Genomic DNA, 15,358 nt, shown 5'->3' with positions numbered 1-15,358 from the left:
AGTGTCGCTGCCCCAGAAAGCAGTAGATGACGAGTGAGGTGACGCGTTTGAATCCTTCTGGTTCTTTTTCATCCCGACATGTTTGTTAAAATGTAGATCAAATGTTACAATCTTACAATTATATATACATTAATATTGCAGGGGGGGGGGGGCAATTAAGTATCGATACAATTTCACCATAGCACACTTTCATTCCTCTGCATCAATAATCTTTCTTTCAGAATAACGCCTGTCAAAACTGTCCCAAATGGCACAAATGCACGCTCCACCTCCGGCAGGTTACCCTCCTCCCCAACAAGGCTACGCCCCGCCACAGCAAGGCTACCCACCGCCGCAGCAAGGGTACCCACCGCCTCAGCAAGGGTACCCACCGCCGCAGCAAGGGTACCCACCGCCCCAACAAGGCTATGCACCACCCCAGCAAGGGTACCAACAACCTCAGCAAGGCTACGCACCACCTCAGCAAGGATACCCACCGCCCCAACAAGGCTATGCACCACCCCAACAAGGGTACCAACCGCCTCAACAAGGCTACGCACCACCCCAGCAGGGGTACCCTCCTCCACAGCAGGGGCAAGCACCTCCACCTCAGCAACAAGCACCTCCACCCCAGCAACCAACGCAACCGAACCCTGTACAAACTGGTAACGCATCACTACCCGGGGGTGCCGACCAGGGCTCGGCTCCACCGCCGTCAAAGCCTGCACCGACCAAATACGACGGGGACGACATTCCAGATACAGACGTTTCAGGGGATTCCGACGATGAGGTATAAATCAGATGACCTATTGTATAGACTCAAACCAACGCAGTATACTCTTTTATTACTACTTGTATTCGTGATAGCAGTGATGATGATCATAATACTGACGCCTGTCAAAACAGCAATTGCTAATCGTAATAATTGAAACCCCCTAATCGGCGATAACGACCATTAGCATGTATATTAGTGTCTAACCATGTCCATGGAACAGCTGATGGAAATTGTGATGAAGGCGATGCAAATGGCAATGAAACAATGAAATAGCAATAAGCAAAATTGTTCCTAACATTTTATTGCAGTATATTGAAATTATCCTTCTTATCATTAAAAAAGATGATACTCAAGGAAGGTATACTTTGTAAACAGCAGCAAAGTTGAATGTACCAGAAACACAAGAGAGAAACTCTTATATACGTGGGAAACATGATATAGTATTTTGATGGCATTATTCAGCTATATAGTTTAAATCTTAAAAACTAATTATTATCAATTTCCTTCTTCGTACTTTGTTTGTGTGTCAGGAAGCGGAACCTCAGAAGAAGGAACTTGCCCTTGACACAATGGATAAAGTGGAAGGTTATGACATGGGACTGGACTTTCTCCCACCACCACCGCCGACGTACGAGGAAGCCACCAGGCCCCCTGTTCCCGAACTTGGCGATGAGTAAGAACCGACGCGTTACGACGTGACGTGTCTTTTGCGTGCGATTCTCAACTCCAATAACACAATTTGTATTTGTTCCCTTCAAAATGTATGTTCAAAATCTTTTTTTTATTGTTCGTTTAAATTGATTGTTTTTGATTAATAGATTGCTATCATTTTCTTCACGATTAAGTTTTCATCGCAAATGATTGACCAATTTTTCTTTAACGACGCCAATAAAAACCGATTAATCTGTATCTAAATATGACTTATTTTCATTTATATTCATGTTCATGAATATAGACGTACATATTGCACATTATTTTGATAAGCAATCTGAGCTGACGCGTCAGGTATTCTCACAATTTTGCTAACATTCTTAAGATCATAAGCATACAAACTCGGAAGGATTTGTTTGTAATAATGATAATCGTTTAGAATGATGATGATGGTGATAATAACAATAAAAATTAAAATTACTATGGCAATAATAATAATGATAATAATAATGATAATAGTAATAATGATAATAACAATATTATAATTATATTATTATTGTTGTTATTATTATTATTATTATTATTATCATTATAGCTATTATTATTGTTATTATTATCATCATCTTATCATAACCATTATTGTTGTTACTGATGTTTATAATGATAGCTACCATATTCATATTAATTTATTTTGGGGAAAAAATACGTGTATTACACTGTTCGTTTTCATCAGACTACCGAGAATCACGGACGCCGAGGCCCGCGAGTCGCTGCTCTCGTTTGTCGCCGAGCAGTGCTGCTGGGGCAAGAAGGCTGCCGAGGAACTCAACATCACCACGATCGAACACTCCACGGCCTTCCATGTAAGCAGATATAGTAAAACCGGAAGACAGCAGCCCAAATTGAACGATTTATTGAGTCCCTAGTGTCAAAGTCGTTGCCATGGTAACTTTTAAACCAAAAATTTTGAAATCCAGGACAACGAGCACTTCGTTTGAAGGAAGGCATGTCTAGCCTTCAAATTTCAGAGTGACCATTTTGTGTCGGCGTCATTCCACAATACGCGTGAAATATTCGAATGTTGAAATCATAGTCTCCCAGATCCTCTGAGCGGAGTTTGAGCAAAAGTGAACATTCGTGAAAATTTCATGAGTAAAGTGAAATGGGTACAGGTGTATTTTACTTGTGGTTGAAAAATGTATTGATAGGCCTACCTTCATGCGCTCTTTCTATTTATCGATGGAAACAAACGGGATTGGACATTGCATTGGGAAGATTCAAATAATTCATAACCGAACAAAGTGATCAGATTTATCATCCGTCATTTACGGGTTGTGCATTTTCACTAGACGATCGTTCAATCACGAAGATTTTTGCTTATATATTCTATGTTTATTTCGATTGTTATTCTGCAGTATACTTTGGAGACATTTACTGAAAAGCGATCCACCAAATGGGTCCATGAACCATACGTCGGTAAGCACACATTCCTCTTTGATCCCTCTTCACCATTCTTCATGATATTCTCTGCAACTCTCTGTATAATTTCATCATCCATGTCTGTCTACCCACCTTTTATTTTATTTTTTTTTTTTACTTTATTCCTTTCTTTTCTGTCTGTCTATCTTAGTCTGTCTGTCTGTCTGTTTTCTTTCTACCTATGTTGAATATTTAGTTTATTTTCTTTTTTGTATCTGAATCTTTTTGAAAACAGAATGTCTGTATATACCTGTCATTCTCAGGATTGATTTGAAATCATTATCTATACATTAAAAAAAATAACATATATCTACCTGATGTTCTTTTCTACAACTGTAGGCATTTGAAGTCTTTTGATTGCAACAGACAAATCATCTACGTATAAGTCCTCTCCTTCTCTCTCTCTCTCGTTTACTCTCTCTTCATCCTGCAACAGTAGAGAGCATGCGTGCTTGAATTTGAACGGCAAAATTTGGGTGATGTTTAAGGGATGGTATAGTTTCGGTTGAGATGGGGTTCAGATTTTCATTTTTTGCGAGATAATCAAAATCGCTTATATTAAATATTAAAGAACATGCACACAGGAGGAATTAAAAGTGTATATTGTAAAATCGCTCTTGAGATGGCTAAGATATTCTAGTACAAAGTAAAAAAAGGGTCGTAATGTTGGAAGGTGGGTCCCACCTTTTAGAATCACTTTCATTGAGTTTGTTTTTGGATATCAGCCATGTCAATACCGATTTTCGTTAAAAAAACAACTTGTAATTCCTCTTAGAACTGCTATGCCTTTTAACACTTCATATAAGAAATTCCCATTTCAACCAAACCCATACCATCCCCTTATACAGTTAGGCCCCAAGTATTCGCGTTTGCATAGTGGCCTCTATACAATCTTTCATTCATTCCCACTTGCATGCAGGCCAGCCAATCGACGGCCCGTATAACGGCCCCGCCCCTCTTCCTTGGTCCATACCCGTGAACATACCCGCTCTCTTTCAGAACAACGTTCACCGACTTGAAGTACCCCACACAGCGTCGGTGAAGGTAAGTGGTGAACGCAGAAGCAAGTACATGTGACCTAACTGAAAATAAAACTTAACACCCAGGGTCATTTGAACCAAAACATGCTGAATTGCGTAATGTTAGTATAAAGTCTCGATTTATTATCTTGTTTGTAACTTTAAACGCAGCTCATTCTCATTTTTCTTGTCAAATATTGTTGTTAGGCACTAAACAAAACCAAGGCGCTTCAAACATGAAACAGACTTATACATAATTTACTCATCGAGTTGTTGATCCTAGCATCGCCAGAACAATAATAACACCAACATATTCGGTAAGGAAGTCTTGAATGAATTTAATGTTTTTTTTTTTTTTAATCATAAAAGAAAAATCATTGAATATAAGTGCATTTCAGATAGTCATTTAGGCTTTACTGTTTTCACGGTCAGATTCAAACTTTACTTAATAACTTTCTTCAGTTCTTGACTTTGGGTTATACTTATGTATGAAGAAGAAATGCAAAAATGAAATCAATCAAACAATCAATTACTACCTGCATGGGATTCGTCCTGACTAAGATATTAAAGAGCTAACATATTAAAGACTAAAGACTAAGATATTAAAGATGTGAATATCACGCTTCTCCTCCACAGCCCTGTCATAACTGTCGAGCTTGTGGATACGTACGCTGCCCACGATGCTACGGTAGAGGGCGGGTGAGTAAATTATACTGACAATTGATTTTTTGGGGGTTTTGTTTGTTTGTTTGTTTGTTTATTTGTTTGTTTTTGTTAAACGGTCATGGGTGCATTAGTGCGATTAACGTGGCGAATGTTGTTGTGTGTACGGGGGTGGGGGGGCTGGATTTCATATTATATTTGATATTCCTCTTCATATCTTTTCTTTAATTCAACAATATCTATCACACTTTTTAGTTATTTATCATTACAGATTATTGATATTGTCATCACTGATTCAATCGTCAGTACTTGCATACATATTGCATGCTTGCATACTTTACAGTGAAGTGTATATACGCGTTTGTTTGTTTGTTTGTGTATTTTTTAACGTATGTAGGCCTAAGTGATGCAAAGCGCGCGCGCTATGACCACGTGCTAGGATTTCCGGTTCCGCTCGACGTCCAGTCTTCGCGCGGAAACCTTTCATACCGGAACGACATCCAGTGACCATCCACTGTTCGTCCACTGTTCATCCACTGCTCGCGCTAGAGAGACAGAACGCCAGTCTGCAAAGAAACCAAGGGGTACATAACGGGGAAAAAATGCAAATGGAACGCGAAACTATAATAATGGTAGCCAGTGAAATTTGGTGCATGCAAGTTATATCAGAACACTCGAACACAGATATCCTTGTGTGAAAATAGTAATGAGAAATGCGTGAGAAAGTAGGGAAGGAAAGGATGGGTAATTATGTATAGACGGAGTTGGTTTATGTTTATCAATTAATTAATTCATTCATTTATTCAATTTTTTTTATTCATTTATTCATTCATTTATTTATTTGTTCGGATAGTGTATAGTAAAGAGGTATGGTTTATAGGAGATGGTATGAGAGGTGAGATTGGAGATATGTTTTATTTAGATATAATGATTATACTTCCATTTTTCCTTCGGTCATTGCTGTATTTTCATTTAATTTGTTATATTGAATAGTGATAACGGATGATCGGTATCTCAGTTATCTTGAAAAGAAGTATCCTCTTATATGTTTATGTAGTATACATAGTACCAAAGAGAATTCATGTATTTTGTATCATTTGATTGGAAGTGAATGGAGATCGTTATTGTGTAAACCTGCATGAGCTCAAGAAAAATAGTCATGGTCAGGCTGTTTACACAATAATTGTCTATAGTATTTTCATCATCAAAATCTGTTCACATACCGTTGCTCCCTACATGTCGTTGAGTTGGCTCAGTCGGTAGCGCAGCTTAGCGCGTACGTCTGCCTATCCTAACTAACTCGAGTCTGGACTGAGCAATGTTGTGTGTAATCATACTGTCCCGTCTAGCAAGAGGCAAAACACTCTGTCCCTCGGATAGGACATAAAATGCAGGTCCCGTGAAGAGAGTCACAACTCATGCACGTATAAGAGCCCGCTTCATTCGTTCAACGCAAAGAGCAGGTAGGACGTGTTTAACTCGGCCGGTGAAGTGGTCCCACCTCACATCCAACTGGACCCCATGGACGACCAGCTTTATAGCGTAGCTGAATATGGATTTTCCAGCCATCTTCTCACATGGAAATGAACAAACAAACAAACAAACAAACAAACAAACAAACAAACAAACAAACAAAGAATGTCTCTTCTTTTGTGTCACAGATCCGTTGTCGGCGTTGCAGCGGTAGAGGAATGCGGAATGTCCGGCGATACAACTCGTCGACGCAAAGTCACTACTATACCAGGGAAACCTGCTACTCTTGCGGCGGCGACGGGCGAAAAACGTACGTAAATCCGTTTGAAACAAAAGCAATAGATGCAATACTCTCTTCTAATATCTTTCATATCCCGACTTGAGGCTTTGCCATGATCCATGGACTACCACAGCCCAGTTTGATGCTAATTATGTTGAAAATGTGAAAAAAAAAACGAAAAAAAAAACACGAAAAAAAACACCGATGACGCTGACAGATGAAGTCGATCAGATATCAGTCGTCAATGATGACAACAAAAGGAGATGAAGAACTAACCGTATAGACTGAAAACTATGAAGTGTCGCTATCTTTGCGTACCTGTTGATTATAAGATTTACCCCAACCACCGGCCACCACCACCACACAAAAAAAAAAACCAAAAAAAAAAAACCAAAAAAAAAAACCCCCAAACGATTGTCAATAAAATTATTGAAGTGATAGAATTCTGGTACAACCAAGTAAGTCATAGGAACCGTACGAGAGGCAAAAACATAATCGAGTAAAATTCTATATTATTTGTCTTTATGTCCTGCATGTGACATTATTTTATTTTGTACCTGAATGTTTATATGAATAAATTTTCTTTGTGAAAAAAATCTATATTATAGAAATTATCAGGCATCATTAAATTGCAGACGCAAAACACGATTTTTTTAAACCATTGTATTATCTTAAATCAGAACTTGCATCGCAGAAGAATCATAATATTGTACATAATTAAGTCCTGCGCTTTATAGATTGATATAATTATTATCATTATTACTGTTATCACTGTCGTGTATTTCATTCTCTTGTCATGCAGGTGCTTTCGGTGCAGCGGTTACGGCCGTATTACCTGCAGAGTTTGTGACGGAAACACCCAACTCAAATTCTACATCAGGCTCACTGTTGAGTGGTGTGTATAACTTCGTATATGAAACGTGTACGCTGCATGTACTCTTGTAGTTCGTTGAGGAATATTTTGTATACGGACTAGTGACCGTGGGAATTTCACCAATCTCGTCTAACCGGAAAGCGCTATATTGGCCAATTAGGAACTAGAACAGCGTTCACACCCCTAAACGCTTATCCAATCGGAATGAATGGTATACGTATTGAGCTTGCGGAACTGCATGGCACTAACAATTTCTACACGGGTCACTGGTTGGCCTACATTATAAGCATTGTGATAGAAATCTGCATAGATGGACGCACGCTGCTGAATGTCAAAAGAGGGACTGCCATTTTTATGCCTACCGTGCTTCTTTTTTTTTTTTTTTTTACCAAATGCATTTCTGTATAGAATGATATTCAATTCTTACATCAATATATGGGCTACATCGGCCTTCTTGAATAGTTCTCACCGTACGTTCCCAGTGCAGCTCAAAGTTTTGTCGAAATTAAATACCATATCATGTAGACGTATCATCTTATGCATTGTGGGCATCAGGTTTTTACTTTCTTTCTTCTTTTTTTTTTTTGTTTAAGTAGGATGATTACTGTCACAAAGACACTTATCACCACACAAGTTTCGTTGTTGATATCATTTTATCGGGGTCACGTGTTGAACTATTTAGGCTACTAACTTTCACCTGAACTGACTGACACTGATACAATAAGAATTATGTTTGTCATATCAAAGGTTCTAAGAAATCACGAAGAAATAAAAGCAATGATGACCATTGACCAATCTTAAACATCCCTCAATTATTTCTCTTTTCAGGGTTAACCACCAGGAGGAAGGCATAGTAGAGCGAACGAACCTTCCAGACATACTCATCCGAGATGTGTCCGGTCAGACAGTCTTCCAAGAGGAACATCCGAAAGTAAGTCCTCTAGTGCTGCTGTATCACAAAGGAGCCGCGGAACTGGGACTCTTTAAAATACAAACAAACAAAAATAAAATAAAAGTCAGAAAAACGTTAAGAGTATTCACACACACGCACACACACACACACACACACCCACACTGTCACACACATACCACATGACACACTGAGGGTGCCGTCCAAAATAGCAAGCATAGACCAGGTCTGAAATCATAGTTTACATGCTATTGAAAGGCCTATAAATGGAATTCTGAAATCACCTTATACATCACTAACAATTTTATTGTGTTCACCGCTCGGTGTTAAGAGAACTAAGCCTCTGATAATCCAAATTTGTTAAAGTGAGCACACTCACGGTTCACACGGTGCGTATACTATAACAATTATTATTATTGTAGCTATGATCTTTACAATTACGCAATGCATCAACTCATTATTAACCCCTGTCCAGTCAGTGACAATTAACTTAGATCGTCTGAACGTAATACCAATCAGTGCACTCCGTTTATAACGGAATGTCGATACATGTTTAACGCTAGAAAACTGCCGGTCTCGAGGACTTCGTTATAACGGCAGTTTATATAATATTATATAAATGGTGTTTCTGAGAGTATTGAAATTTAAATTTTGAATAACAGGTCTGGCCAATCAGCCACTTTCCAGACAGAGCAATTAACGACACGTCAGCCCAGATTGTAAAACGTCATGAACAAGCCTACAGAAACGAGCTGCTGCACAGACAGGTGAGTATCTTAATTGTTCTGTGTCGGTACACAAACTATGAGTAAAGTACTGAGTGATGATGTTCAAAAGTCTTTTGTTATAGCTTAGGTTAGAACCATGTGCAAGCATTGTTAGCAACAATAGTGTGTGCAGAAATTCGGGCTAGATGACGTTGCTTAGAATCATTTTCCATGGGGATGAATGCTTATTTCATCACACTTTTATAGTCTGTTGTGACAAGTGATAATAAGCATAGCAGGGTTAATGTGCATTTTTGTGTACTGTCAAAAGCACTAGTGATTTTTCTTATACTAACAATGAGCTTGACCGTTAAAATTAGTTCAAAGAACCATTTGTCTTTATACTATAGTTTCCATTTCTGAATCTGCGATTGAAAATGATCGCTGCTCTCAATCAATGGAATTCTTGGACCAGCGGCGTGCGCTAGTATGTGTGTAATTCATCATTTCTCAGCTCATCAAACTTTATGAAATTGTCCAGCAACCATAAAGCCGGGTTCACTGAACATATTATTTTGGAACTCCATAATAACTGCAGCATATACCATGATGAGTTGGCAGTAAACTTAAAGCTCTCTTGCTATTGTTGTTTTAAATATTTGAAGTAAATTCTTCCATCCATGTGATATTTTTAGTTGTGACTTAATGTAATTATTAAAAATCTTGGTCATTCCGCTTATTTTTATTCAGTTTCTTTTTTTATTGCAAAATAAGATTTTCGTTTCTTTTCTTTTCCTCTTTGTTTTTTTTTTTTATATTACTGACAATGGAATTCATCGCATTATAAATTGATTCTGTTCTGTTGATGCTTTTAGAATGGAACACGTGATGTCGTTATTCCTCTCTGTTATGTAATTTTTGTTCTTCTTCCTCCCCTTCCGTTTCGGTCACCTAGCGGCATAACGTTCGCGTCATTCCGGTGGCGGAAGCCAAGTGTCAGTACAACGACAAGTCCTTCGTATTCTTCGTCTACGGGTTCGAGCGGCAGGTGTACGCACCCGAGTATCCCATGCAGTGCTGCTGGGGGTGCTCTATATTGTGAGGTGGCAATATTGATGGGCCCCCGAAACAATGTCAGTAGAGAAACGGTACAATAAAGAAAAGCCAGTACAAATTACTCTGTCTATACTTCGGCGTATAGACACAAACAGAAAAGGGGAAAATTAAGTTAGTTAAAAACCAGCAATAAAAAAATCCAATTCATTTCATTTGAAAAGATTATTTCTCCTCTTGCAGCGTGTAGATATCAAGATTGGAAGTCGATAAAATCGTGGTCCAGTCTAATTGTATACTTCGTATTAAAGACTTAGAGTTAATGGTGAGCATAATCTGATATCACCATTTTCCCTACTTGTTATGAATGGAGAAAGGTTAAAGCACAGATGTTGATGTCGTCGTATGTTCGATGATTGGAACGTGCTGTAAGCATGTGGAAAAAAAAAACATAAAAGAGGGGCCGGCTTTGAATTCTTTTTTTGAAAGGTTTGTAAAAGTCAGATTTTATTATACATTACTATAATATGGACATTTATTAGAAGAAACTCTAAGGAATGTCAGCTTTAAGAAAAAACAAACAAACAACTCATCCAGAGCTGAGAATAAGGAAGCGCCATCCTCCCACATGCTTGAGTGAGCACAATCAATGTGAAGGACGTAATCACATTAGCATGACAATGAGACGTTTCGTAACTGCATTAGCATAAGAGTGAGCGATGACGCAAGGCACCTTAATAACATAGTAACAACATACATTATGAACAATACTGATGACGTTATGAAATAGCATTGTAAAGGTATATTAGCATATATTCATGTGAAGTCGAAGTCACGAGAGGGTCGACGCACTCCCCGGTAACTAAAGTAAGTGGCAAACAAACAAAGTCCATGTTAATTGGTCGTCATAGCAACAGGAAAACACAGCTACAGATAAAAAGAAGAATGAAAAGAGCGCTTAATTTTTGTGAAAGTTATTTCTGGCACTGAAACACACGTGTTGTTGCGTCTGTTCGAATGTTTGCTTGACAACAAAACAGCTCCAAACCGATGGATGGAGTCCAACACTATACATATGTTTGTCTTTGTTTGAAGTCTTTGCGATGGAATGACACAATTTTACAGGACACGGTCATTGTCCTTGGTGCGCGCGATTCTCTTAGGGATTGTGACAGTCGTGAGGCTACGTTCTCCGCTTATCATCTCTTTGAAACTGTCAAAGTTGACTAGTTTTGCGTTGCGATAATTCAATGTGATTCCTCTTATCGTACAAGCATATATACAACTTCGGCTTTCTGTTTGATGGAGAAAACTTTATAACCGTAGTTTTGGGGACCTATAAGGCAAAGAGCTCCGTGATTTAATTACCAACTCCGAAATATTTTTCCAGCTCGACAGTCATGTCTCCCAGGAAATGTCCCGTGGGAACATCATTTACATCATCGTTTTTTGTTTTTTGTTTTTTTTTTCTACGTAGATGATGGACTCAGTGTACGGGTAGAGAACGTTCCTCCATGGACCTACATGGTTCCTCTGAAGCTTTTCCATGTAAGCGTATAGTCTGAGACGAGCGGGGCGAGTAGTGAATGCTGCCAGTACGACATTCGTGTTTGGGAGCACTTCTAAAAAGTCGTCATCGGGGGCATATTGCACTGGAGCGAGGTTTTCATAAGGAAAATCAAAGGTGTTGACCTCTACAGTTGGGTTAGTGAGGATGGAGAAAAATCTTTCCGGACTTTCACAATATTCAGTTTTTGTTAAGTCAAAATTGTTACGCTGCCCCAGTTTGCCCAAGAAAGAGTTGAGGCAGATTTTGGAGACGACACGCAGCCCACCTTTCTTTTCAATTTTGCTTTCGTCTAGCAGTGCCCCCTCTTTCTTCTCTTACGAATCGATGTAATTTTGCCTTGCCTCTAGGATCTAGGCATTTAATTCACCACTCTCCGAAAGGTATTCGGAAGGCCACCGGCTCCACTCTTATTTGGCCTTTAGGAAGAGGTCGATGCATTCGTTGAAGAGCCCGCCCTTTTTGGTTTTGGGGTTGTAATTTGTTTAACGAGGGTAGTGCCAGATTTCGTAGATGTTTACGATCTTGGAGCCAAGTTTGACCCCCCTTTTTTCTTTGAATACCTCGCTTACCCAGATAGAGAGCAGGGCTTCTTGTGTCCATCACGTCGACTGAATGGCTTTAATTTTCAGCAGTCTCTTATATGACCCCATGAATGGCTACCCCATGAATGTCTGCCTCTCTCTTCTCCTGACATCCAGGCACACGCCACACATGTGCGCGTTTGGAATGTAAGGCCCGTGGTCATTTTGCGTCACTTTGTCATATCCTGTCTGCATTCGAAATAAAAAAGATGAATTTCCTGTTGATGTATTTCCTTACATCCGGGCAGCAGTTTGATAGATTTCTCAGAGCTGTGTATCCATTGACATAAGATACCACGTAGGTAATCAATATATCCCCGTACTTATTACGGCGAAATTGCTCAAAGCCCGATATGTGAGCCTCGACGCTGGTAAATGCGATATACCCTGCGGGTATTTCGTCTAATTCGGCGGTTGGGGAGTACTGAGCACTGAGGTTTTTTTTTTTTTTTTTTTTTTTTTTTTTTTTTTTTTTTTTTTAAGCTGCTGCTGATGACGGTTTAGGGGTGCAGGCGATGGCAGTTTAGTTCAAGCGAGTTGATGATGTTCATACAGGTAGTAGTCAAGGGTGAAATACTTCTGCCTCGAGATATCCGTAGACAAGAGATGCAGGTATATATATATATATATATATATATATATATATATATTGTTTGTTTGTTTTTGTTACGATGACGGTTTAGGGAATGCAGATGCTCCCTTCCTCCAGGATCCAGTAAAGTCTTCCATGATTAAACAGTTCTCGCTATCAAGATGAATTGTGTTCGTCTGTGCTGTTCTCCTTTTTTTATACCGCCAGTGACACCCTTTGTTTTGCACTCTAGGAGAGAAAGCGTTTCTATTTTTATCCCTAAGAGTTATTTTAAACTCTATCCATTATTACTTGTACTGCTCCATATCGGTAAGCGTAACAACCTAGGTTTACGTTAAATAGCTTTTGATTCTTCTATATACTTTTCTCGGTGTTTTGTGTTGTTGTTATTGGTAACGACAAAAGGTTTTTCAAGCACAAACATACGCCAGCTTGGCAACCATTTCCACTTCCTAATGCAAAACTGACGATTTCAGTAGGTAGTCCAAGGAATCTTTCGGGCGACGTCTCGTAGCAATCTTTTAATAAACCCAGTTCTTTCCTTTTTTTACCTCCTTGTACTCATCATCAAAATCATCCCTTCAAAAAAGTTCCATCTTGGTCGCGGTCTCACACGAGGTTTTTAAAGGGATTCGTTGATATCGATTTCATCCTCGTAGTTCACGTTTCTTCTCACTTTCTAAGAAAAGTGTTCGGTCAATATGCGATTTTGACACTTTTGCATGTACTATGGGGTAGGTATCAGTCCCGCTGGAACTGTGGGAACCAGTGGCCTCTGCTCCTTCAAGGGGGTGGATTGAGTGCCGTCTGTCTCGCTCACACCGTCGGCCGGACTTTCCCAATGAGTCGTGCCCAGAGTCGCGTTAAAAAAGTAGGCTCTTTATTCTCTCTCGATGTAGCCCATCTGCCACACTTTTCACGTTGTTCGTTGTTCGTTGTTTGTTTGTTTGAGCATAGCCTCGCCGAGTTCAATTGATGGATGAGCCTTCTGACTCCGAGATCGTCTGGAACGGCTGCATCCCCGCTCTTCTACTTCAGACTGCCCTCTTTGTAGGTGGGCCTACAGGAGAGCGGTCATCTCTTTCCGTTGCTCCTGCAGGGTGGCGAAAATTTTTACCCTGTTGATGTATTTCCTTACATCCGTCAGCAGTTTGAAAAATTTTGCCTACTCATCCTCCTCCATGGGGGATTTTGTGATAATCAGTCCCCCATCCACAGTGTTGAACTGTCTGAAATGTATTAAAATATGTCCTCCCCGCCTACAAGCGGTACTCACGAAGCTCTACGTACACAGCCTTGTAGGCGGGGAGAATTATCTGAAATGTATTATAAAATATGTCCTCCCCGCCTACAAGCGGTACTCACGAAGCTCTACGTACACAGCCTTGTTGAAAACTTTGACCATGGCAAATCTCTTACCCTCGATATTCACGGGATGCACGCTTGATGGGGAAAATGTGATGTCACTCTCCGCGTCCTGGGTTCTGTCTTCATCCAATATTCAGCTTCGGTTTCTTCCTTTTGGTTGATTGTTCATGCACAGCCCCCTCTGAGCCCTGTGTGTGTTCTTCATGCAAATCTACAACCAACGTGATTGCCTCCTTTTTCATGGTCAACGTACAGAAAATTTGCTCATTTAGGAAGATGGAGAATTTTGTGATAATCAGTCTCTCATCGTCGGTGTCGAACTGTCTGAAATGTATAAAAACATGTCCTATCAAAACTATCACAGATAAATATATCCCTCTGGACATTCCCACTTCCCAATGCAAAACGAACTGCTTCAGTAGGTAGTCCAAGGAATCTTTCGGGCGACGTCTCGTAGCAATCCTTTGATAAACCCAGTCCTTTCCTTTTTCTACCCCCTTGTACTCATCGTTGTCAAAATCATCTCTTCAAAAAACTTCTATCTTGGTCGCTGTCTAACACAAGGTTTTTAAAGGTATTCGTTGATATCGATTTGATCCTCGTAGTTCACGTTTCTTCTCACTTTCTAAGAAAAGTGTTCGGTCAATATGCGATTTTGACACTTTTGCGTGTACTATGGGGTAGGTATCAGTCCCGCTGGAATTGTGGGAACCAGTGGCCTCTACTCCTTCAAGGGGGTGGATTGAGTGCCGTCTGTCTCGCTAACACCGTCGGCCGGACTTTCCCATTGAGTCGTGCCCAGAGTCGCGTTAAAAAAAGTAGGCTCTTTCTTCTCTCTCGATGTAGCCCACCTGCCACTCCTTTTCACGTTCTTCGTCCGTGAGCACTGTAGCCTCGCCGAGTTCAATTGATGGATGAGCCTTCTGACTCCGGAATCGTCTGGAACGGCTGCATCCCCGCTCTTCTACTTCAGACTGCCCTCTTTGTAGGTAGGCCTATAGGAGAGCGGTCATCTCGTTCCGTCGCTCCTACAGGGTGGCTAAAGTTTCTGCCCTGTTGAAATATTTCCTTACATCCGGCAGAAGTTTGACAAATTTTGCCTACTCATCCACCTTAAAACACGGAACTACACAGGTTGGTATGAGCCCTCCTGGCGAAAATATAAAATGTCTACTATTATGTACGTATACTTTCTTTTTGAAGACTGTGCTTGTTACAAAGATTTTTGTGTCCAACAGTGTTACCTTCTTTAGTCATTTACGAGAAACCTTGCTTTATCACCGTCGGTGTAGACACCTTTGCCTGCGTGTTCATCATGCAAATCTGCAATCAACGTGATTGCCTCCTTTTTCATGGTCAACGTACAGAAAATTTGCTCATTTAG

The 15,358-nt window shown here is 40.0% G+C and overlaps 1 protein-coding gene across 1 annotated transcript; it reads left to right on the top strand.

The window, feature by feature from the left end:
* Nucleotides 1-247: 247 nt before the first annotated feature.
* On the top strand, nucleotides 248-9,912 carry LOC140243738 (protein SSUH2 homolog). Its single transcript, XM_072323406.1, has 11 exons — nucleotides 248-769; nucleotides 1,285-1,427; nucleotides 2,139-2,268; nucleotides 2,821-2,881; nucleotides 3,804-3,928; nucleotides 4,540-4,602; nucleotides 6,228-6,349; nucleotides 7,122-7,214; nucleotides 8,022-8,124; nucleotides 8,766-8,870; nucleotides 9,766-9,912. Exons 1-11 carry the CDS (start codon nucleotides 248-250, stop codon nucleotides 9,910-9,912), a joined length of 1,614 nt encoding a protein of 537 aa, XP_072179507.1.
* The last annotated feature ends 5,446 nt before the right edge of the window (nucleotides 9,913-15,358 follow it).

This window comes from Diadema setosum, chromosome 2 (assembly GCF_964275005.1).
Source record: "Diadema setosum chromosome 2, eeDiaSeto1, whole genome shotgun sequence".
NCBI classification, from domain to species: Eukaryota; Metazoa; Echinodermata; class Echinoidea; order Diadematoida; family Diadematidae; genus Diadema; species Diadema setosum.
Note: the sequence above shows the minus strand (reverse complement) of the source record. Positions and strands in the feature narration are given on the sequence as shown.